This window comes from Solenopsis invicta, chromosome 1 (genome assembly GCF_016802725.1).
Source record: "Solenopsis invicta isolate M01_SB chromosome 1, UNIL_Sinv_3.0, whole genome shotgun sequence".
Taxonomy (NCBI): Eukaryota; Metazoa; Arthropoda; class Insecta; order Hymenoptera; family Formicidae; genus Solenopsis; species Solenopsis invicta.
In genome coordinates, this window is record NC_052664.1 from 25,484,037 (window position 1) to 25,509,509 (window position 25,473).

The following is a 25,473-nucleotide window of genomic DNA, read 5'->3' on the forward strand; positions in this document are numbered from 1 at the left end:
TTCGCCACTTTCATTGAGATTTATCATATCTAGATTTAATAATTCATGAGTAGACGAGAATAGAGGCGGATTAGTGACGAAACACCACTGGTTCCTGGATATGTGTATCGTGTATATGATGCTCTCTTTAACATAGTGAAACGATTCCCAAACTTTTTCAACTCATGCAGTACTCTTTGCCATAAAAAAATCATGGCGAAACTAATCTACAACTATACATGACATTGAATTAGGATTATACGGTATAATCTAAGAAAGGTGATAAAAGTTCAGAAAAATTTGGTTTAATAAAAGAACTTTCTTTCACTTTCAATTGCGTTTATTAAATATAACAATAATCCCGTGGAAAACATAACGATTTTAACTAAAGGGAAAATTTAATTAGAGAAGTGATAACTAAATCTTAATATTTGCAATTTAGTTCTTTAAGTATGATATATGTATCATACGAATAATTAATTGTACTGTGATTTTATAATTTGTAATTCTCGTCATGTATCGTTCTTTCTTTTACATGGTAATGAAAGTAATAAAAAACGGTTGATGTGTAATCAAATCGATGGCTGCGGCATGCTACTTATCGTTAAAATACTATTTCATTTATGCAGCATACATATCAAATCGTAAACAATGCAGCATCATTGTATCGTGCATTAATGATGTAAGACGCAAACGTATTAAAATGTGATAATAAAGTTTACAATTTTCTGACGTATTTGGTTAGTATCGACTCGCAAAATATTTGTACATGTAAAAAAACAATTTATTTTACATGGTAACAAAATATAGTATCTTACGCGCAATATTATATTTTACAATAGTGAGCACAAATAATATCATTATGTTGCATGTATAGATACACTGTACAAACTGATAGAAAATTTTACAAAATGGCTAAATGTATCTATTAAGATGCAACAGATTTAACCCGTCCAACTCTAGATTAATAAATAGTTATATATATATATATATATATTTATCTATCTATCTCTTCATTATGAAGAGAAAAAAAGAACTCTTCTTCTCGAATGAGCACATCGTAAGATAATTGAGATTTAAACAGCTTACATAGATTGTCAATTTTTAAACTTTACAATTCAAAATATCTTCAAAGATATTAATATATATTAACAATTTGGTGTTTTACTATTGTAATAACTAATTTACTCTAAGCTAAACTTATGGAACAAATCGCTCGTCGGATTATTTCCGAAGATAATTTGATTTTGTTGTGGATATCACCGTTAAAAATACATAATCATTTATGTCAGGGCGTCATCACTGATGCTAGGGAAGAGAATATCTCAGCTTGCAACGGCCCGTAATCAACTTCTTCACCGTCTACAGTTAAATGACCACTCGTTCCCTCCATAGGTTCTATTCGGAATGCCTTCACAGGTATCATGTCAACGCCAGGGCAAGTTACATGGGTCCCACTACTCAGACCTAATAAAAACTAACAAGCGAACACGATGAGTGCATTGCTATATGACCACATTATTGTATTTTTTTTTTTTTTTTCTTTTATTCTGGTTAATGATGTACATATAGCTTACTTGCAATAAGCTAGCCCGTGTAATGCCGGCTTTAACTATCAAAAGCCAAATAATATCATCTGCTAATGCAGCACGTGGCGCAAAAAAGTAATCCTGTCCCAAATGCGTTTGATAAGCTGCATGTACCATCACAAATTCTCCTGAAATTTCAAGAATAAAACATTTACATACATCACAAAATTCAGTTTTTGTTGAAAATACATTATAAAAAATGATATAAAAATTCTATATGAATTTACATATACACATGGAGCGTCTCATAGCGAAGAAGTTCTTTTAAAATAAAATAAAATAGTTATTTGTCTTGAATATTGTAGCGTAGTTTTTGAGATGTAAGAATTATTTAAAGCTGACCGATCACTACATTTATCACCTACGCAACCATAGTCGTATATTCACGAGTGGTACGAGTGATAGCATTAGTGACCGCATGACAGGCGACCTTCAGTCGTTATATCTCAAAAAAGGGTTGGGTAAATTAATACATTTTTTTAATTAAATAATATATTTTGTTAATTAATTTAAATTAAAGTTAATGAAATTAATTACATTATGAGTTATTGCACGAACAAAAAACTAATTCAGTTAAAATTTGCATTAAAATTAAAGTAACTTAGATTAAAAATTAATTTTGAGAACATTATTTACATAAAGTTAGAATGCCATAATTTTTTAAAAGTTATACTTATTACGCTAAATATAAAACAGTTACAATATGGATCACCAAATAAATTTAATATTAAAAAATTAAGTTTATATAAATATAAATAACAAAGAAATATTCTTTTTGATATGGGAATGTATTTTTCTTTTATAATTTTTTTTTCCTTTTATATAGACACATTAACATAGAAAAGAAAGTTAATAAGTTAAAGTTTGAGAATTTTTAAAATAACTAGTTGAAGATAAAAATTAATTCATTTAAAATTAAGTTAAAAGTCATTAATTTTTTAACTTTATTAGATTAGTTATCACTCAATCTTGCTCAAAAACTACTTAAAATAAAAAACTCCAAAGAACTGTTTTACTTAATTTTTTAAAAACCTTTTTACTGTAATATTTTGATTCGCGAATTTCAAACATGTTGTATATTTTTTCCAAATACATATATACGAGCATCGCATCGCATCGTATCGCATCGCAACTGAAAAGTGTTACATTACATTATAAAGATTTTTTCAATTACGCTCTATTGCATTCGGCGTTTTATTAAGTGGTACGTGACGTTACTTCGAATTCAACTGGAGTTAAAGGGTTAATAAGTGATGCATTACGCGACAACCTTTGGCACCATATTATATGACAATTACAACAAATACATGTCTTTGAACTCGTCTCTCTCACGAGTCTTGTAAACAATAATATTAAAATATTTCTTCCGGCTATGTAATTTCTAAATATTTCAATAAAAATTCAGTTGAACATGTATTTAAAAGAAAAGCAAATCAAAGAAGAGAAATTGTTTAAAATTTCCAAAAAGTCCAACAAATTCGAATCGCCGATGTAAGACTCCGTTATTTAAATAATTACCTTACCTTGAACCGTTGTCCAGCAATTTGAGAGTTGCGTTGTTAGCGCCGGAAGTGTAGACGACGGCCCGTACATAACTTGATTGTTACAGATGTTTTCCGCACCTTAACGATAGATTTATTAGTGCGCATGTTATAAATTCAATAGAGGTACGTGCGTTTTTAATAGCGTACCAATCTCCGCGCTATCATCGTCCATACTGTGATAACTCGAGGTCGAACCCGTGCTGAAATAAGTCGACTTCGCCGACGTTGCGGAGTAGAAGCTGTCAAGTCTGTGCCTCCTCATGTTATCCGTCTCGAGAGCCAGATTCTCAGTTATCACGTCGCTGTCGTCGCAACCGTTTAAATCGTTAGATGTTTCACCGAAAGTATTGTAGAAGCCTTTCGGTTCTGATTCAGGTTCGGCACAACATCTATAAAGATTTTTTTTTTTTCACAAATAAACTTGGCAAACAACAAAGAAAAATGATTAATAGATAGTATATCATTTTCCTTATTGCGTTCAAATATAATGTTTGTGTAAAAAGTTATCAAAAATATTCTCGGGGAACGGAGCCAAACAAGTTGTTGAACTCGGCGAATATGCAGTGTGCACATATACTTCAATTTCAAAACACACACGTACACACGGCATACTCACAACGACACTGTTTTCGAGCAGATTCAGTTTCTCCATATATGTATATATGTATAAAATATACGAACTCCGAAAGAGATTCGACGTGAACTTTTGTACGTGTACTTTGAAATCATCTTTGATATCTGGCGCGTGGCACCAGTTGACGAGCGGTGACGCTGTCGTGCCTTATTACGTACGGTTATCTCTGCCATTACATTCTATTAAAAAATACATTGTTATCATTACGCGGGGCTATTACCTGTCCAATTCGTCGCCGTAACTTCTCGAATGCGACAGTATGTTCTCCGCGACGTAGTCCTTGCGATATATATTGCCGTTTTCCATATTTTCCGTCGAGAGGACCTTGCTGCACGGTAAATACGATACTTTGCCCTTATACGTTCTCAATCCTATTAGGCGCGCTACGCTCCATACGGTGAATCGTTGACCGCCGATGGCGCGCAACCGTTCGCTTTCGATGTCAATGTCGGAGAGCAGGCCCCAGCCCACCGACAGAAAGGAGAAAAGGATCTGATTCCTAGTTTCTACACGTACGATGTCCATCGATGTCTTTTTGCACTTGACCGCCGATAGCGCGCTGATAAGCAAAGGATTGCGATCGTACGGTTCCCTGAAACATCCATCCTATTCTTAGACCAACACACCTTTATAGACATATAATTTTACCGGGATATCAGGACAGATTAAATAAACGGGACGTTTTTATCGATAGCAAAACGGATAATCCGCTTAATAGTGACATATGAGTTCGAGCGCGATGCTGATTCGTGAGTCGGAATGACAATCCTTCCGTCCGTCTCGCGCAACGCGTTAATTCCGAAACTTTTCCAACATCTTGTTTACGTGATTCATTTCGTAACCGATAATGGAACGTAAATTCCAAGAATAATTGCGTTAGAAATTTTTATGCCAAAATTCTACGACGTAGAGGGACGATAAGCTGCAGGTTGCGCGACATTAAGAGGAGGACCTACTTTTTCGCGTAGGCGATGGACTTTGCTAAGCCATTGCCGGAGCCGCACGGTATCACCCCGAGTGGCAATTCGCGCAGAGCTCTCTCCCAATCGGGCCTTTGGAAGAGTCCATTGACCACTTCGAAGACAATTCCGTCGCCACCGACCATCAGCAGGCCGCTCCACTGGTAAATATCCCTCGTGCGCACGAACTCGCGGGCGTAATTAGGACACTTGGTAATGTAAATGTCGTAAGATCTCTCCGCTTCCGACAAGATTGGATGGACTCTTTTCTGGAAGGTTTCTCTACCCCTGCCGGGTCCCGATTTCGGATTCAACAGCACCAGCAGCTTCCGATTCTCGCCCGGACACGCTGAAACATTAGAATTCAACAGTTCTGTATCATGTTCATTCTGAAGTCTTTTATCGTTACATTCCATTATTTCGTCAAAAATCATATTGCTACTTGAAAAACGCGATTTCTATTGCTCTTTACTGTCTCGAGAAAATTTCGACTATCTCATGAAAAATTTATTTATTCCGGCTTTCAGAACGTAAAATGCACCACAGCATCTTGTAAACGATTACACGCAGGTACTTAAATAAGTATTTTAATGTGAACCGATATTAGCGTTTTAGATACATGTTTATTACTTTTTTAACTTTAAAAAAAGATAAAAAGAAAAATAAAATCCCAGTTTCAACCACAACCGCAAGTATTACATTTTGCTTCAAGACAAAAGCCGATCGTTGAGTAGTTTCTGAGAAAAGCCTGAGTTAAAAAACGTGAGCATAAGAAAAACGCATTTACAGTTTCACAAAAGCATCGTTTGATCTGTACGCCGCGTTTATGAATACGGTAAACCGTTTAAATTTCATTAAATAAAATGTTTTACATTTTCCATGTTTTATTGAGAAAACCAATTATAAAAAAATCCATTTTCTTCGTCAAACTAGAATACGTCGTCAAATGAGTAAGTTATAAACGCTATATTAATTTTTATATTTTGATATATTTACCATCGCATTGCAGAAAAGATCTGCAAAATCAAATTGATGTTTACAACACTTTTTTATAATATGTCAATGACATATTATAAAATGCATATTTTGACATTGTACTTCGCACCTAATAAATTTAACCATAAATGTATAATAAATGGCAGTTCCATCTCCCATATATCACTGCGTTGCATAAATGTAAACATTCGTCTCTCTTACAACAAAACATGAAAAAAACAACGTGTGTGTAAAAAGAATTTTTTAACACCATGTCAATAACACAAAATTTATCGTGCATACATAATCAGCGCATTAATATTTAACAATATTTATATAAATAATGTTGCGCGCATGTATTAAAAAAAAAAAAAAAAAAAACAATTGTGTTTTCTACATCTTTGCGACTGTTTACTAATTTATTATCAGAAATCAACGATAATCCGACAGATGAAAAACTATCTACGTACATTATAGTCTCTGAAGCAACAGATAATAAATATCTTTTTTCACTCTGTATTTAACACAAAATGCGCCGTTTTTCATCCTTTACATACAAAGAATGTAAAAAAAAAATCCACAATGTTACTCAATTATGCTATTTCGCAATTATGATTTACAATCGTCAGAGATTGATTATACGTAAATAAATTTTTTTTAGAAAGACCTCTGCCGGCTCGGCCTATACATACATTTATCGCTTATTTACTTGCGATAAAAGATAAATGCAATTTAAGTATGCTTTGAAACGTTCAATACTATAGCGTATTCTTCAGCATCAACAAAACAAACAAGATAAATGATATACATTTTCTTGTCAATGCTATCGGAAAATTGCATAAGACTAGAGTCCCTAGAGTAAGAGTCTGGACATACTATCTAGTTCGACAAAGCATGGCGTCGCAGTAAACAAAAACTGTGGTAATGTGTTTTTACGTGTGTAAATATTGCAATATAAAAACATCATAAACAATTGAATCAATTAAGTTATAATGTTATATAAAATAAAGTATATAGAAAAAAAGAAAAATTATAATATGAAAGATATAACGCATGCTCATAAAAATCACAATTTCTAACCTTTAATATTGTATTTAATGTTCAAAATAAGTTACATAAATTTTGTAGAAAATGCCTGATTGTTGCGTGCTCAATTGTTCTTAATTCTAATTGTACTGAGAAAGGTTTTTTGATGAGAAATTTCCCGTCAGACGAGACTCGGAAGGTTCTATGGATAGAAAACAGCTAAACATGTCTTTATTAAATAATATTGCCTTAATTATTAATTTTTAATTAATTTTAATTAATAATTTTTTAAATCATATTCTTTGTATCTTTGCATTCTTATATTTTTACACAAATAAAACAGTTAAAAACAAATTTGTGTCCTTATCATTTGAATAATACCGCGAGCAAAGTATTAATTCGATACTTTATTGGTTGCGCCATATTTTATCGGCACCAATAGGAAGACCAGACTGTCCAGACTCTTACTCTAGGGACTCTTATTCTAGACTAGCGCTGTGGCCACAGAAAAACGCTGTGGCCACAGAAAAATAATAGAAAAAGATGTTTGCGAGACTCATTTTATTTAAGAATGTTAGTGAACACAAGTGTCATCTATTAATAGACATGCGCAATTCTTTGGGTAATTTTACAATTACAGCTCTATAATCCCACGATTGATCGATAAGATTAAACGACATTCCAATTCAACTATTAAGACGGGCTAATTCCATCTAAATGTGATCGTTATCTAATTTAAGTATTATTTTAAATGATACTAATATTATATTAAACTTTGAAACCGATCAACCTCGTTCTAAGAAAATATAATAAAAGTATAAGTTAGAGTTTTATAGCATCTCATTATATAGATGCACCAAACGGCTGACATATCATGTTGCGTTTTAAAATATTTCAATATACATAAAAGTTATATGAATAGTTAAAACAAACCTTTTCACATGCCCTTGCGAAAATTCAATTCCATTCGCCATGCAGTTTTTTCGTATACAAGTGAAAAGTTGGTGAAAGTATGCTTATAAATTAAAGATGTTCTTTTGATAAACTAAAAACGTGTAACCAAACAATTTGGCAACGCTGTTGAAAAAACGTTTTAAAAATAACAGTTTAATCATGATTGCATAATGGACAATAGACAGCATAGTTACGTCTTACACGTATGTGACTACGGCTTGTTACAAAAATATGAATTAAAATCAAGCAGTTGCAAGATTCCAGATCTAGATAAATATTGAAATATGCGATGACATGCCGTAAGCATTGAAAGCAAATTAACGAATTGTACAGTCACGTCCGGTTTTTTTTTAATGGCAAAATTAAAAATACGCATATAAACTTAAATATGTTAAAAACCTTACTAGCAGCTATCGCCAACGTTTCATTAATCTAATTTTGCGCAATTAAAACCAATAATGATCTCACGGAATCTAAATACACGTAAAAACTTCAGCAACTGTAATCAATAATACATGTCATTTTATTTGTCGAGATCGATCTTGCTTCCTTAAGGCGATGCTAAAGTTCCTGCCTTAATGATTAAACGCGATATTTTTCAGCACGCTATTTTTCTAATTGCACGTGTAGTATGAAAAGGATACGCAAACATTGTTCTAGCTTTGAACCTCTCTATTTTTAAATCGATGCTACTTAAGACATTGCGGAATTCAAGGAGATAAGAACTTATCGCTTTCTGAAAAGCGTTACACAAACTCGCGGCTGTCTCATAAACTTTCCCGATGGATCGCAGATATATTAATTACTTTGCAATCGCATCAGTGTTTACTGTAAATAATGCAGCGTTACGTAACCACGGGAGCGTAACGCAACGTGCGTAGCGGCGACTGCTTACGAGCACACGCAATCTTTTTTCGTGACGTTTCCGCATTCGGAGTAACGAGCGCGAAACAGACAAATAGAATACTTTCGGTAATGCTGACGTTATTGAAATTAAGAACGTGACGCGATTACAAGCGCCGATACGTATATGCAGTACGGGGTGTAAGAGGAGGGGGGCACTCGATATTGCCCGCATTGACAATTGGCTAATTTAATATAAAATTTTCCTGGTTGTTCCAATAGAAAAACTCCGAGCACCGATTGTAGTGAATGACTGTGGTCAATCGGAACATGGTCAAACGAGACATTCGCGCAATACGCGATACGCACCAACAGAATTATGAATTTTCTTTCTTTTTTTTTGCAGGCTTTTAAGGTTATCAAGAACAAGATAAAGTGGATTATTATTGCTAGAATAAGGCACGAGACATCTTGTGTCGCGCTTTTTCCATTTAAAGATTATCTATTAATACACATGAACGTTTCGGGAATCATACTTCGCTTTACCTGCGCGTCTAAAAGGCGCAAAAAATTCTGATAATTATGTTAGACAATTTATCTCAAAAATTATTTTTATATCCATTTTCGACGATTATGCATTATGGAGATTCGACGTACACTGTCAAATAATTTCAGTAAATGCACAAAAATAATAGATATAAGATACAAAAAATTGGATAATTACGTAATTTTTAAAATATGTCCTGTCATACGCATAATTTTTCACATAAAATATTATAAGATTTACGTAAGAGAAATCTACATATTTTTTGCGGACTTGCATAATTTCTATATCAGTTTTTTTTATATTTTCAAAACTAATTAAGTAATTTTTATTAGCATAATGTCATATAACATTCTATAACATTCTATGTATCGCTGTGAAATACACTGCGATCAGCGTTCACTTCGTGCATACACGAAAATTTCCGCTTAATATCACCGTACGCAAGAACAATAGTTATTCTTACAACTTGTGTAATAGAAAAACAATATTTGAGTAATAGAGCCCATTTTACACGATCTAATTTGCGATAAAATTCAAGATAAAATTCTATTTATAAATTACAACTTAACTTATTGTCACATCTGATCATCTACGAGACACAATGATCTTCGTCCCGGCAATAAATTACTTGTTCATTAACTGAACATAAGAAATATCCTTACTTATAAATAGTAAAACTTATCAATTACAAAAATGAGCATGTCATGTTGATGGATTAGAAAAGATTCTTTCTCTGAACTAAAATGTTACTTAAACAAAATCTTTAAATTGTTTTTTACTTAATCTTAAAAAATTTTGACGTGCAATTGGACTAAAAGTTCGTTATGTAGCATGTTAAGTGCTTTACTCTCTTTATAATATATTTTATTATAATTTATATGTATTTCTTAATAACCAGATCATATATTTTTAATAATTCAACTATGTTAAAGCAAGAAACAATCAAATAGTTCATACAAAATTTGATATAAAATTCTAAGTAGAATTCTCTTGCAAATTATAGTATAATATAAAGTAAGTGTAATACAGTAAAAATACACCAAAAAATATTGTTACATTATTCTTTCTATAATTTTCCATACGTATTGTAAATTTGCTTCTACAATCTGCTTAAGCCCACGATCTATAAATTACAACAAAATTCTATTATAATTTTACGCATCAAATTATAAATAAAATTACAGATGAAAAAAATTGTATTATACGAAAGATAATTTGATCGAAAATTATGTATATTCGATTGTTTCTTAAAAAAAAAAGATTATCCAAATTATCGACCAAGAAATTTTGTGTAATTTTACACAAAATTTTTTGACAGTGTACGTCGAGTGATAATCGACGCATGTCTCGACATATCGAGATAAAAATCTACGCTTGACCGATGATTTTAACATTCCTCAGATAGAAAAAATTTAATTATAATGCACGTACCGAATGTCCTCGGTGCTCGAAGCTAATAGAAGCGATATCGGACTTTGCCATTGTCGTTAAAGGGCAAACGTTATTAATGACCGTAATGAATATCGTTTCGCGAAGTTCAAACCCAAGTAGAACCGGTGAGTAAACCGGACTTTCCTCTTTGTACTTAAAAGTGATCGAGATGTTTGTACATGTATTGTGACAGCGTTGCTAAATCGTGCGCACGCGCACCTGTGTATGCGTCACGGAAAATATCAATCGGATACGGATGTTGAAATCCTGCGACGTATGCCAACAGGAAGATCGGCAAAATTAAACTCGGAAGTCCGTGTTTCGCAATCGAGACGCCCGTCGCTTTTTACGCGATGCGCACGCGATGATTGCGATTCGCGCGATATTATGACAATAAGTGTTCGTGGTCAAACAAAAGTCAAAGTCATAAAAAAATATCGTAATGCCCCTCGTGTATCATACACTATTTCGCTCGATAAAACGTAACAAAAAAAACGAGCAAAAATTGGCGTAAATATCGCGAAGAAAGAGAAAAAGGAAATTATCGTAATCGCAGTGACGCAAAGTGGACGTAGAAGATCTCGAATTGCTTCGTGACGATGTCGTTTGATGAAGTCGATTAAAAAAAAAAATTTAAAAAAACAAAAAAAACACGCTTCTTCGATCGCTGTTTTTATAACCGTTGCATAAGCATGCTCTCCGCACTTTGCTTATGCCCGAGGTGTAAAGACGCGATAATATAACTAGCGAACGCGCTAGTTAAAATCGGGGCAGATAAAATCCGAAGGTAAGAAACGATGGGACACCGATATCCTAAAGATTCACTACAACTACTTAGAAAAATCCACTTAGAACCGTCCGCCTCGGACGCGTTCAAGCGATAAAATTTGTCAATCGTTGATTCAGAAATAAGATATAAGAATGCCGATCGTTTTTTTTTTCGTGCAACGTTATTAGAAGACTTTTCCGAAATATAAAAAGAAATGTTGGATTTTCTTGGAAATAGCGCGGTTTTGCTGCGCCTAAGTACGAGACGGAGCAACGCGCGCGAATCATAAATTCCTAGCTATGTAATTATATATAATCGCAAACAGTTGGAAAGAACATCCGCAAAACAGCTTGAAAATTTATTTTCCTAAAAAGTTTCGATTCAAGGTTAACTAATCTCTTCTAGAACGCTGCAGTCGTAAATTTTTAAGAATCAGGACGTTTCCTTTCAACAGGTTGGCGATAACGAAGATTGATATTGAACACGTTGAATATGTGCTGAAATTTGTGGGGTGTATAAATCTTGTTCATAAATCTTCAAGCATCGTCTGTTTTACAACTATTTTTTTTTAACTATTTAAATTTATTAACAAAGTTGTATACAATAGTTAGGAATTAACAAATCGGGCTATTGCTTCATCTTGAAAAGTTGCGAAAACACACCGTGCCATTGTTTTTAAAAATCCAATATTTCTTTCGATGTTATGAGGAAGAATCATTTGTAAATGTTGCTTGGCAAAAGACAACGTTTCATATCTTATTTTTTTAAGATTCCAGTACTTTTCCACGAAGCCGTGAAGCGCCACGTTGCAAAACAAATTAATTAATTAATTAATTAATTCCAAATACTATTTCTACGACGTTTTTTGTTGATTATGAAATTTATTTGATTATAAGCAATATAAATGCAAAACGAGAAAAAATGCGAAACACGTGTTCTTATATCTTCAATGTTAAAATCGCGAGATCATGTGGATCACGTGACACGCGTAATGGCTGAAATTAGAGATTACATAAGTGGTTATGGAAACGCAAGGCCTGCAGGAACTAATCGCTAGGATATAAGCTGTTCCTTAAGTGCACGTTGTGGCCTAGATATAATTACCATTTGCGTACGAAAAGCATTGCACGGAGAGAGCATGAGCGATCGTTATGTATTCAATAACAGATGCATTACGCCGGCTAGTTCGAGTGATGCAAGAACAGACGAATTAAAGGTCTAAAGGAAAAAGCTGCAACTTGACAAGCAATCTTGTAGATGTCATGCGCACGCGACTTCTTTTGCAAAGGCAAATCCCTATATATAATAATGTATTTAAATCAAGAAACGACCAGCGACAGTCCATCGAAACGGATCTTCGTGTTCAAATAATAATTTGCTAGGCAATTTTATATCCATTTTTTAGTTCCCTGAACTGCGCGTCACATATTCGCCGGTCTGTTCGGGAAATTAAAAGATGTATAAAAAACCACCTAGAAAATTATTATTTGAACATTAAGATTTCGTTTTAAATGTTTCCGGCCATTTGTTGATTTAAAAGTGTTGCAAATTTCACGGTCTTACAGATATATTAATTGTATATTATTCAGTAGTCCTGCCTCACTCTCACAATCAGAACGCAAGCTTATAGAAATTATCTATGTAGGTCTACTTTATTACGGAGTTTTCGAACAAGTTTTCCAGTTATCTGAACTATTTAAATTCTTTGGCATGGAATCTCATTCTAAAAAGTGAAAATTTAGTCAGGTTTGAGAGAGCGGCTGAATTTTCACTCTTATGAATGAGTTTTCACTTCAAAGAATTGAGAGAGAATTCACTTTACAGAATTTTTTTTCAGAGTGACAGTGAATTTTATTGGATGCATTTTAAAAATCCATACAAAATTCAATTAAAATTGAATAACAGTATAAATGAAATGTATAATATAAACCAATATAATTTAATATATAATTTAATATTATAAATAAGAAATATGCAAAATTACTAAAGAAAAAGATACATAATGAAACTGGATTTAAGTTAATATATTTTGTATTTTAGTTTTAATTTTCATCCTTTTTCAAATATTAATTACAATTTAAAACTCTATTTTTAAAGAAAATTAAAAAAAAATTTACTACATGTAACGAATATTAAACCCTCATACATGATGGAATCACTTTTTATCAAAAAGTGAATTGAATAAAAATGATTGGGTCCAAAAACTCGAGTCGATTTGGCACGAAATACTTATATATATATATATATATATAAACGTACGTCTATTGTATTAATTAATATAATATTATATAAATTAAATAAGATCTATTATACAAATTAAAATAAATTAATTACATTTTAAAATTGATTCATAATAGAATTATCAATTGAATAACGAGTTTTGTCAATTATTAGTGAAGTATAAAAAAGAAAAACGCATAAAACCCGAATAAGTTCACCGGCTGATCTTTTTCTTTTTTAAACGGATTTTTCAAATTCTGATTTCTTTTTTCCCATCTGCACAAGTGAGAAAAGGAAAAGACGTCAAAAGAATTTATGGACTTGTGATACAACTAAAATTGTGCAAAAACATTCCTAATTTTTCCGCATTTCTTTCTCGACATTCAAAGGAATGCCATTTTTCTTATTTACTTTTCTACGTAGAACCACCTCTTTCATATCCCGTACACACTTATATTACCAGCAAAACACGCTGTATCACAGTCGACCCTAATCCGCGACCGCTGGAAATGCGTACACGTGAATGAGAAATAATTTTCTAGTATCTACAAGAGCAAGATAACATCGTATGTGAATGACGTACACACTATTTGATATGATGGACACGGGAAATAAGTAATCGTAGTCATAATCCATAAACAGGAAATTCCTTATAGATAATTATATAGATAACACTAATTTTTCCATATATATATAGGATCATCCTATATATAACAGATTAATAATAATTCATGGTTGAACGATTTACTTTTTGACGTAAGTAATTGCCTATCACTCTATGAATTTTTTCGCCAAGTCAAAACGTTTGATAAATACAGAGACGAAAAGAAAAAAAAACCCGTAGAGATATGTATGTTGACAAAATAATATTATCCACGTTCCGCTAATAGTTCCGCTTGCTCACGTTTCAACTTCGTAGATCGAATTTGCCCCGTGACGTAACAGTGTAAGCTCTATTTAAGTTTTAAATCTACTTGCGCCTTTCGCAGACGTGCTGCCGGATGTATCATTGGATGCCGTTATTGTTGTTACACGATGATTCTACGAAAGGTCAATTAGTCTGAAAGAAATCGATACAAACTGACTCAGAACGGCAGATATTAACGAGCACATCGAAACCAAGGGGTGTATTTTAGCGTTCGTACATCAGCTTAACGTGGGACGCAGACTCGCTTAATGTTGAGATATATTGTTAATCAAAGCTTTATTCTTGCCCCGGGTCCAGCCGATCAATGATCGGAGAATCTCCCGGTAAAAGGCCTACGATTGTCGAGATCGGTTGCATTCAGCGGAGAAGGCAGCTTTGCAACAGTTCGGAGGATTCCTCGATAAGATTGATTCTTGCTCTTAGTTCCTGCCAGAAGCCTATTCTACGATAACACAAGGCCGTGAGGCTGTAATACGCTTCAAACCTATTCTACAATAACATAAAAGACCGCTGTAAGCGCGTTAAAGCTAAAAGTCAATTTGGTAACAATAGACGTTCAATCGTGGTTTACAGTCTTACGACTAGGTTTGTGCTATTGTATAACAGGCTTGAACGTAAAGCAATCGTGTTAAATAATACTGCAACAGTTGCGAAACTTTCAAAGGTAAAAACTCGTCTGCACTCACCCCCGAGCAGGGTCTCCAAGTTGCCGTGGCTGGGGCTCATCAGGTTCTTCGGCACCGGCTCGTTGGCGATCAGGCATTTGATCGCCAGCCGCCACCTGCTCGCCTCGCGCAGATTGTCCTCGTACTTGTCGAAGCTGCGAAAGCGCAGGGTGATGGTCGTGCGCTCGCGCCTCATCGCGACCTTCATGCGCGTCTTCTTCAGGATGTACGCGTATATGTAGAGATACGCCGAGGTGTCGAGCTCGTCGTACTGCTGGTGAATCTCGGCCGACTCTACCAGCTTCATCTGCGACTTGGACGCGCCCGGCCGGCAGGCGCAGCTGCCCGTATTTCTGCGCTTCGACCGCATGCATTTACAACCGATTATGTCGCCCAGGGCGATCGTCTCTATCTTGGCGGTGCCGTTGTGCTCCTTCTGCAGGCTCAGGCCCTTCTCCGTCAGCTTCACCTTGTAGTACGTGTTACGCTTCGACGTGACGTAGAAGATCTCCTCGAGGACGGTGCTCGAGGCCCCTTGAACGCTGTCTTCCATGGTGCGCCGATGATGCTTGCGCTCCACCATTTGACCAGTCCGAAAGTGGTTTTAGCAAAACAACCGACCAATATCTCACACACTCTCTCTCTCTCTCTCTCTCTCTCCTTTTTTCTAACTTTATCGGCCAAGTGTTTAGTCGAGCGGTAGCTCGATTTCTTCGCCCGCTCGCTGATTTCTTATCTGTGCTTTCGATCAGGCGACGATCGCATGGGGAAACGTCCCAACTGGGAACACGATTGCCGTAAACAAACAAAAATACCCGGCGACGATTATCTGCACGCGGACGTTGCGTTGCGTCGTCACCGCGGTGATGCGACGATCGAGGCGCGAGCGTGTGCGTGTTACGCTCACCCTGTCTGACGTTCGGTAATGTAACGTAACGATAATGAGAGGTCGGTCGACCGGCGTTCTCTACCGTCTCGGCCCGTGACGGTTGGCACGTGCGGCGAGCGGCCGAGAGAGCGGGCGAGCGAGCGGACGGACAGGCGCGAGTAGTAGTACCTCTCGCTAATTGTCATCGAGGCGCCGTCGAGCGGGCCAGGGGAACGACGACGGATTCTCCGAATCGTGTGGCGTCTCTTCTTCGGCGCAGAGCCTCGTTCGGGTGAGCGAGCGTGGTGAATCACTCCCGAGACACCACCAGGAAATCACAGATGTTATCGGCGATCCCAAGAGACCGCAGGGATCACCTGCTTGAACGAAGTGAACGAAGGTCCGCTCGCGCACTCCTTCTCTTTCTCTCTCTCCGGCGAACAGCGTCTATCAAGCCACTGGATCGGAGTACCCGGACCGATGCGCCAACCGTCGCTCGCGAACGGCGCTCCGTGTGACGTCGCCCGATGCGTTGACTCAAATGCACGGCGTCGCGAAGCGGCGAAGCCAAGAGACGACTCCCGTACTCGTGTTCAGGTCCGTATTTATCGGGGCTGCTAACCCCGCGAGAGCGCCAACAACAACGGCAGCTGCAGAGACCGCCAGTCAACCGTACCGCACTTCCCCACCACCGCACTACCCTCTCTCTGCGGTACATAGCCCCGTCTTTCTTCCCCACCTCGACCCCCGCGCCACCCCCGCCGTATGAACAAGATCCAGTTGCGCGGTGAACTTTAAGGTTGCCATACTCCACCGAATGAGAGTTGCTGCTACACTGCACGTTTTCGTTAACAGGTCTATTTTTTTATTTATATATAGATGTATAATTCAAGTTCTCACACATTTTATTCTGGCAAGTTATTATTCTTTCACTTTTTTTGGGAGAAAAAAAGCAAAGAAACTGTCCACAAACAAAGTCATTGAGCAAATTTTTAAAAAATGTTTTTTAATATTTATTTTTTATTAATTATACACTGTACAGCTTCATTATAATAGTAATGTTGGTTTTATTTTACTTATATATGTATTTTGCATTATTTTTTTATTTAAGGTAATAATTTAAAAAAAAATATATATATATATTTAACATTTATTTATAATATTCATGTTAAGTACTTATTTGAAACAATTATTTAAAAAAATATCTATTCAATATTTTTAATATTAATTTAATATCTATTTTATATTAATCATGTTTTTAAAATAACAGTTTAAAAGAAATATTTATTTAACATTAATTTATTTTAAATTAATTTTTATTTACAATAACGATTTAAAAAAATATTTATCTAGCATTTATTTAATATCTATTTTACATTAATTATTTGTTTGGAATAACGATTAAAAGTAAACCAATAAAAAATATTTTCATATGTAATTTAATTATTGCATTTTTTTTCTGGTTGTGTTATTATTTAAATAAATAACAGAAAAGTTATTCCAAATATTATTCCAGATGTAAGAACTACACAGTAGAAAACTATAACTTTATATATACTTATAAAAAAAGATATGTTTTAATTATATATATTTCACATTGTGAGTGGGAAGATATTACATTTAAACCTCTCTCATGCAATAACTTTATGGAATTATGTGAAAAATTAATATAATACAAAAAATTAATATAATATTCTTTTTTTTCTTTCTTGGAACCTTTATTTATTCAAACAAATGAAATAATTAAAATTTTGAAATTCAAAATTAAAAAAAAAAAATAAAGTCCTGCAAAACATCTTCTTCAATGTATGTATATGGAAAAAATGCTACGTCCTGAAGTATGTTACAGCTGTTTAAATAATACGACGTAATGGTACATGTTTTGCTTATCTACAATAGACTTACAATTAGAGCATACATATACATGAAGTGTGCATTACCTTCACCTTTGGACCCAGGACCCAAAAGTGTGTTTAAGAGATGTGTATGTGTGTTAAAGAAAAATATAAATAAATATTAGCTTTTATATTAGTTGTCATATGCATTTTTAAAAAAGTAGACATAATTTTAAAATAAATGGCATACTATTAGAATACAAAAAATGTGGTGAATATATTATACTTTGCAGTTTCGTAAATAAACATACGTAACATTTTGTTTGCGTTGTATTATAAAATTAATTAAATTTAATGAAATTTAAAGTTAAAAACAAAAAAGTTTGATTAAAGTTGTATGGTTGTATTAGTAAAGACAATCAAGTTTGAATTATAAAAAATACAAAATTGAGTGATAAAGCATAAATTAATAATTTGGGAATCTATTTTTTATACTTTTATAGTTTCATTTATAGGTTTAAACATTTCATAAATTTGAAATGTTTAGAATTATTTAAAGCACCCAAAATTTTAATTTTTAAATTATTTTAATGAAAGTCGAGTAATTAAAGAAACGTTTTGATGTAAATTTCGTTTATTATATTATTATATTATCATCTATAAGAAATTCTTTATCTCAGCATTCGTCTTCAAAAATGAATAAACATCTTGAAAAGGTCAACGTATTTATTAAATATATTAAATTAAATTTTTTTTAAATTACAACATTATTATTATTATATTTATTATATTAAGACAAAAACTCGCAAAATATATTATCAAAATAGAACATTTTTAATCTTTTAAGTGTTTAATTAAATAGTTAAATATCTGAAAAATAAACTAAAGTTTATTACGCTTTCATCGGAATTATAAAGTTTCAAAATTTAAAAATAACTTTAAAATTGTGTATATTTCCTTGAAAGTGTTTCAAAAATCTTATATTCCTATAAAATAAAGGATTATGTGTTTCACTTATTGATACTTTTATATATACTCATTGTTTAAATTTAATTTTTTTAATTTTCTGAATTTCTATTTATATAGCTTCGATGAAATTGCTTAAAAGGATACATTCTGATAAAGAACGGAATGCAACAATAACAAAAAAGAAATATAGTAAGGGATTAGTTAATTAAAGTAATTCGACGAGGAAAATAATTTTTTTGCTTCTTTTCTATTCTGTAAGACTTTCGTTCTGTAAGAAATCCATTCTATCAAAAAACGAAGCGGAATTGAAATGAAATTATTTTAGTTAACTTCCTATTACATCTCTTTTTTATTAATTTTTGTTTACTGTTTTTTTTACATTAGGATGCATTTTAATTTCTGAATTGCCAATACATAAGAAGAGAGTGCAGTAGAAAAACAGTTTGATACAAGTTAAGCTTTATTCTTTGAGATAATATATCCCATATTTTGGATACAGTATACGTGTTGCAATTAGAAAATGTAATCTTCTTAAGTCATACATGTTAATTTTTTATTTGAAACATATTGACATTCTAGACAGCACCCAATATTTATGATAAATGTCCATGAATATTTATTACTATTTATTTTTTTTTTTGATAAATATTTAATTTATATATGTCTGTTTATATACATGAAAGAAAAAAGTTAATCTTGATTGAATATGTTATTGAAATATCGAATAAATATATATTGTATGACATATAAAATTTATGATATGTTGTAAAAACAAACATCTATATTTTATACACATTTTGTAAATATTTTTATGTGATTATTTACAATAAATCATCAAGATCACAAAAAATGTCCATGAATTATTTCTCAAATATTTACAAAAAAAAACATTCAAATAATTATAAATATTTTATAAATCTTTTGTGATAAATATTGTGTACTGTCTGAAGTATGATATGTGATATATTACAATTCCATTGCTAATAATATTAAGATTATGTATAATATTAAAGTTATATTACTGTTAATGGATGTTTACTGGGTAGACACTTATGTGTGCAATATTTTATCAAAATTAGACAGACTCCACTGCTTTATTTACTTAGAATTATGTTTAATTGACATTTTTAAATATTTGCTAAATATCAAAAGGATTTAAATAAAAGATTTAAAAAAAATTACTACAATTGATAGAAAATTATATATTGATAGAAAATTATATAAATTAGAGATCATTCCTCTTACGATACATAAATATATCTGTCGCATCCAATGCCAAAGATATCTGAAAATGAAAATTGAAAATGGAAAGCATTAACGATGCCTACATAATTGCCACGCATTAACTCGCTAAATCACAGACCGGTTTTCATAATTGATTTTTATATTTAAGATCGTCTTAAATACTGTCTTAAAATATCATCAACCAATCACAAGCCGGCATTCATAATCAATTCTTATTTCAAGATTAATGTTTTGAGTATGTGACCATCTTGATGTCTTAAAATACTAATACGGCTCTGTGATTGGTTGATGACATCTTAGACCGTACTTGATACGATCTTAAATATGAAAATGGATTATAAATCCCGTTTACAGAGCTGTATTAGCATCTTCAAGTATCATTTAAGATGGTTTTGAAGCTGCTAATAAAATCCAGTGAATTAATGCACGACAGCAAACGTAATTTTGCAGCGTTCAGAAAACGTAGAGTGTGTTCAGAATGAAGGTGCATCAAGATATCATTTTATCTTTGTTTAACGTTCAGTAAACAACAAGGATAACATGATATGGATGCACCCAGACGTTCATTCTGAACGCAGCCTAGCTGTTGATCGATCTACTTTGGTACAACTGATTTGATTGGTGGATTTAAAGGATAAACGTGTCAATCACAGACAAATGAATGGTTGCCAACGATTGTGCGATTATCGCACGGTTTAAGCGCGATCATAGAATAATCGAGAAAAAAAAATCATCGTTATCTGAATCCTGGAATATTCTAGTTTGCACGATCCTAAGAAAAGAATTCATGTTCGTTGTCTATAGTCGTTGTCTATAGCGTACGCAAGTTCACGGATAAAACTTTTTGCGCAGTTAACCTATAAACTAACAAATCCACTTTGCACGAGGTGCAGTTGGGGCAAATTGACGGTTCAGTTCCGTCGAAGGAAAACATTATTATTATGACGTCTTCTTATCTACATTCTTATCTAGTATAATCTAAATTACGAAGCACGTCTCGTGTCACGTCGCTTTGTCATACGAGTTTCGAGTGGGATGAAAGGGCAAAAGTTGTATTATATTTAAACGGTGTAAGATACTTCGCTCCGTCGTACGGTTCGCGATCGGTCGCGACGGCAAACGTGTCGCTGATGTAGCGCGGTGTAAACAAGGTGCAACACGCATCCGTGTGCGGCACGAGCAGCGCGAGCGTTTATTATGGCGTTTACAAGGTTTTAGTCGGCGAACAGCTGACTCGGCGAATGCATTCCCGCGCGGTGTGTCGTAATAACGCGTGTACAAATAACGCGTGTACACACGGCTCGTGAGAGTACACAAACGGATCCACGAACGATCGGTCGATTGATCTAACGAACGAACGAACGCGATCTTGCTGGGCCTTGTGTTTTTGTTGACACACGTAGCTCTCGCCGCGGGAAGATGCGTATTGACGTGTCCTAATGACGTAATTGGTCGAAGAGTCGAGACGGTTCTCACGAATGTCCACGTATGTACGTATCAAGTGCGATCAATCGCGCGCCTCGTATAACCGCGTGCCCGAGAGGGCGATGAGCACGTTAAGGTCACCGGCGTTGTAGGTATTGTGATGAGGCCTCGCGTTTAAATTCTCGCCGAAGCTATGATGTCCAACGGGACTGTCGTGTCTCTGCTGCTCCTGTCGCTGTTCCTTCTGAGCGGTTTCTCCGCGGAACTGGAGCATGGCTCGAAGAAGCGCGGCGATATCACGCAGAAGTCGAACAGTAACGAGGAGACGGAGGAGGAAGCTGCGATCGAGGATATGGAGACCGCTTTCGAACAATTGCGCGAGCTGAGTGCCCTGCGCGACACGATACTCAAGCTTGTACCGGCGTCCGATAAAATCTACGAGAAAATCAGTAAGCAAACGCCCAGGGAGGAGGATGGAGAGGCCAAGACGGAGACTGCCAGCAAGGAGACCCTGGAAAATCCAGGAACGAGAAGCGTATGGATGAAGACCATGATAGCTCAAACTAAGGATACGGACTCTCTGGTTTTAAACGAGAGACCATTGGATGAGGAGGATATGGAGTCCTGGGAGGCTCAGGAGCTGTACGACACACTCGAGGAGGAGGTCCAAGAGCCACTGTCAGTGGAACAACAAGCTGGTATATCACATTTAGTCATGTTTTGTTTGCCCCATCTGGCACAATTTCGTTCGCGTTGATACTTCATTTTGAATTCTTCCCTTATTGCCTTTTCAATTTTTTTCTAGCGGAGCAGTTGTTCAAGAAAGCAGAAAATATTATAAATGCGATGCGTGCTAACAAGCATGAAGGTTATAGATTGCTCGTCGAAGCGGCAAAGTTGGGCCATCGAGAAGCCAGATCTATATTGGCTTGGGCGAGATTACTTGGAACTCCCCTGGGTCCTACTTCATTGCGAGTAGCAATTGACGATATACCTAATATATTTAAAGTATTCAAGGAACTTGCAGATACAGGACTCCCGTCCGCTCATATGGTATATTGACAGTGTTATAAGCAATATTAAATTTTAGTAGAGAGAGAATTTTTTAATCGACTATTTATATTCGTGTACAGGGAATGGGATTTTTATATGCAACCGGTATTGGTAGCGTTAATGCGTCTCAAGGAAAAGCTTTGCTTCATTACACAGTAGCTGCTCTCGGTGGCGATGTTCGCGCCCAAATGGTAATGGGATATCGTCATTGGGCAGGCGTGACGACACCAGCCTCTTGCGAACGCGCTTTAGATTTTTATCGAAAGGTAGCAAAAAAAGTCGCGGAGGAAGTCTCATTGAGTGGTGGCCCAGTGGTCCAACGAGTTCGACTTTTGGACGAGCACGAAAATCCGGGATATACTTCTGGAATCTTTGATCAAGATTTAATAGAGTACTATCAACTGTTAGCCAAAAAGGGCGACACTCAAGCACAGGTCGGACTTGGACAGCTTCATTATCAAGGAGGTAGAGGAGTTCCTCTTGATCATGAAAGAGCTGTACAATATTTTCAACATGCTGCCGATGCTGGCAACCCAGTGGCTATGGCTTTTCTTGGAAAGGTAAAAATGTTATCTGACATTGTAGCTATAGTTATAAGTAAATACAATTGTTCATTACATGTTCAAAAGCTGTGTAATTATTTAATATATTCTGATTAATATTCTTTTTACATGCATTTACAGATATATTTAGAAGGAAGTGAAATTGTTAAGCAAGACAATGAAACGGCATATAAATATTTCAAGAAAGCTGCAGAGTTAGGCAATCCAGTAGGCCAGAGTGGATTGGGTCTTATGTACTTATATGGAATGGGAGTAGAGCGAAACACTGCTAAAGCATTGCAATATTTCAGCCAAGCAGCGGAACAAGGTTGGGTTGATGGACAATTGCAGTTAGGCAACATGTATTTCAGTAAGTATATTTATTCGTAATTATATAATTATGATTCTGCCTTCTCTCGTTTACATAGATAATTCTTTATCACTTTGTGAATAATATTTAAATTTATTTTTGTAGGTGGTATTGGCGTTAGAAGAGATTATAAAATGGCCAACAAATATTTTAATTTAGCCAGTCAGTCTGGTCATGTATTGGCATACTACAATCTTGCTCAGATGCATGCCACTGGCACAGGAATGATGCGAAGTTGCCCAACGGCTGTAGAATTAATGAAGAACGTTGCCGAAAGAGGAAAATGGAGTGATCAATTGATGGTGGCACACACCGATTATAGAGAAGGCAGAGTAAATGAAGCGTTCCTCAATTATGCCCTGTTTTCCGAAATGGGTTACGAGGTTGCGCAGAGTAACGCGGCGTTTATCTTAGATAGAGGAGAAACCGATATTCTATCGGAAGAGGAAGGCTTGGTTAGAGCTTTGGCGCTGTGGGCGCGAGCTGCCGCGCAAGGATATTCCACTGCGCAGGTATAACAGGAGTGTATAAATCGTAATATTTTATTAATGAAGATAGAAAAATTTGTGTTTGCACTTGGAATACGAGATGAGTTCTATATTTTACTTTAGGTAAAACTTGGGGATGCACATTATTACGGCAGAGGAACAAAAGTTGACTACGAAGTTGCAGCGGGCCATTACCGTTCGGCGTCCGAGCAACAACACAACGCTCAGGCCATGTTCAATTTGGGATACATGCACGAACGCGGTCTAGGTTTAGCTAAAGATCGGCATTTAGCTAAACGATGCTACGATTTAGCCGCGGATGCTAGTCCTGACGCGAAAATACCTGTAGCATTAGCTTTGATTAAACTTTCTTTTCTCTTCGGCTTCGATTACCTACAAGAATTTAGTTTAGTTGATCAATTGGATAAATGGGATCAGTTGCTCGGACAAAACTGGGATCTATATCTTATCGGATTTCTCACAGGAATGCTTAGTCTTATTATATACTTCCGCAGACCGCAGCCACCTCCCCCACCGAGACCTCCTGTTAACTAAATTTTGTACTTTCATTCATTTTATCTGATATACATGTATGAATATATACATAGATTTTTCTAGACTAAGTATCTTGACAAAAATTTTATAAAAGATTCGTATTGGGACATCATTTTTGATAACATCCTTCCGATGGCGCAAGTTGAATAACTTCGAGTTCAATATTTCATTGCGCGTTTTGAATGTATATATCATAATAATTTACTTATCTAACTCATAGATTATTTCTAAATTTATTAAAAATTATATAATCAACAGGATTTTTTTCATTTAAATTACTTGGGTTACTTGTATACTAATATGTGGACTGTAAGGTTAGTTCCTAGTTTATAAAGTTCTATTATTAAGCTTAATGTATATCATGTGAGTAGGAATATCGTCCACAAACGAGTTTAATATGAATAATTTTAGAATTCTCTCTTTTTTGCAAAATAGTACGATATTATCAAATTTATGTAAAATATTCAATTCTATATATCATTATTTTCTTATAAATGACATTAAAATCTTTGCATCAATATTATTTCATGATAGTTTTGTACAATTAAATCACTTATATATATATTACATAGCTCTTTTCAGTGACACATTTGTAATTATCTTAGATTACACATGATACATATAAAAATATTAAAAAATATTGCTGTAATATAAAATATGAATTAAAAAGTTGTTGATTATTTATCTAATAAAATTGTTTTATTGCCAAAGAATATTACAATCTTTACATGCATGATATTGCAATGGCTGTGCAAACAATTGTAACTGTGCAAATGGATTGTATATATACGTCAAAATTGAGTGAAATGAAAATGTTCGAAGCGTGTGCAAGTGTCATTGATAGATATTACATATGACAAGTATTAATATTTTCTATATTATGTATTTTTATTTTATGACTTGTTCTATCACATTATATACAGGATATACCAGAGTTGACAATGTAGATTACAATATTGGAACAAATAAATCTAAAAAATAAATTTAATTTGTTGTATTATTGTTGAAATAATGAAACAAATACGTGTAAATGATATTTGAAGCAATATTTAGTATATAG

At 34.5% G+C, this 25,473-nt stretch overlaps 2 protein-coding genes across 2 annotated transcripts; one reads left to right on the forward strand and one right to left on the reverse strand.

The window, feature by feature from the left end:
- Positions 1 to 739: 739 nt before the first annotated feature.
- LOC105202025 (sphingosine kinase 1) lies at positions 740 to 16,605 on the reverse strand. Its single transcript, XM_011170372.3, has 7 exons — positions 15,085 to 16,605; positions 4,703 to 5,054; positions 3,967 to 4,338; positions 3,260 to 3,501; positions 3,092 to 3,190; positions 1,557 to 1,696; positions 740 to 1,456 (listed from the first exon to the last, which is right to left on the reverse strand). Exons 1-7 carry the CDS (start codon positions 15,644 to 15,646, stop codon positions 1,268 to 1,270), a joined length of 1,956 nt encoding a protein of 651 aa, XP_011168674.1. The 5' UTR covers positions 15,647 to 16,605; the 3' UTR covers positions 740 to 1,267.
- Positions 16,606 to 20,818: 4,213 nt separating this feature from the next.
- Positions 20,819 to 25,401, forward strand: LOC105202024 (protein sel-1 homolog 1). Its single transcript, XM_011170370.3, has 6 exons — positions 20,819 to 22,103; positions 22,211 to 22,458; positions 22,539 to 23,018; positions 23,142 to 23,370; positions 23,476 to 23,882; positions 23,982 to 25,401. Exons 1-6 carry the CDS (start codon positions 21,599 to 21,601, stop codon positions 24,411 to 24,413), a joined length of 2,301 nt encoding a protein of 766 aa, XP_011168672.1. The 5' UTR covers positions 20,819 to 21,598; the 3' UTR covers positions 24,414 to 25,401.
- Positions 25,402 to 25,473: the final 72 nt, after the last annotated feature.

Excerpts from the sequence above, each read along its gene's own strand:
- LOC105202025 (XM_011170372.3), bottom strand. The coding sequence starts at position 15,646 with ATGGTGGAGCGCAAGCATCATCGGCGCACCATGGAAGACAGCGTTCAA. Across the intron at positions 5,055-15,084 it reads CTTGGAGACCCTGCTCGGGG|CGTGTCCGGGCGAGAATCGG; the intron begins GTGAGTGCAGAC and ends CTAATGTTTCAG. Across the intron at positions 3,191-3,259 it reads CGATGATAGCGCGGAGATTG|GTGCGGAAAACATCTGTAAC; the intron begins GTACGCTATTAA and ends TCTATCGTTAAG.
- LOC105202024 (XM_011170370.3), top strand. The coding sequence starts at position 21,599 with ATGATGTCCAACGGGACTGTCGTGTCTCTGCTGCTCCTGTCGCTGTTC. Across the intron at positions 22,104-22,210 it reads GTCAGTGGAACAACAAGCTG|CGGAGCAGTTGTTCAAGAAA; the intron begins GTATATCACATT and ends ATTTTTTTCTAG. Across the intron at positions 23,883-23,981 it reads AAGGATATTCCACTGCGCAG|GTAAAACTTGGGGATGCACA; the intron begins GTATAACAGGAG and ends ATTTTACTTTAG.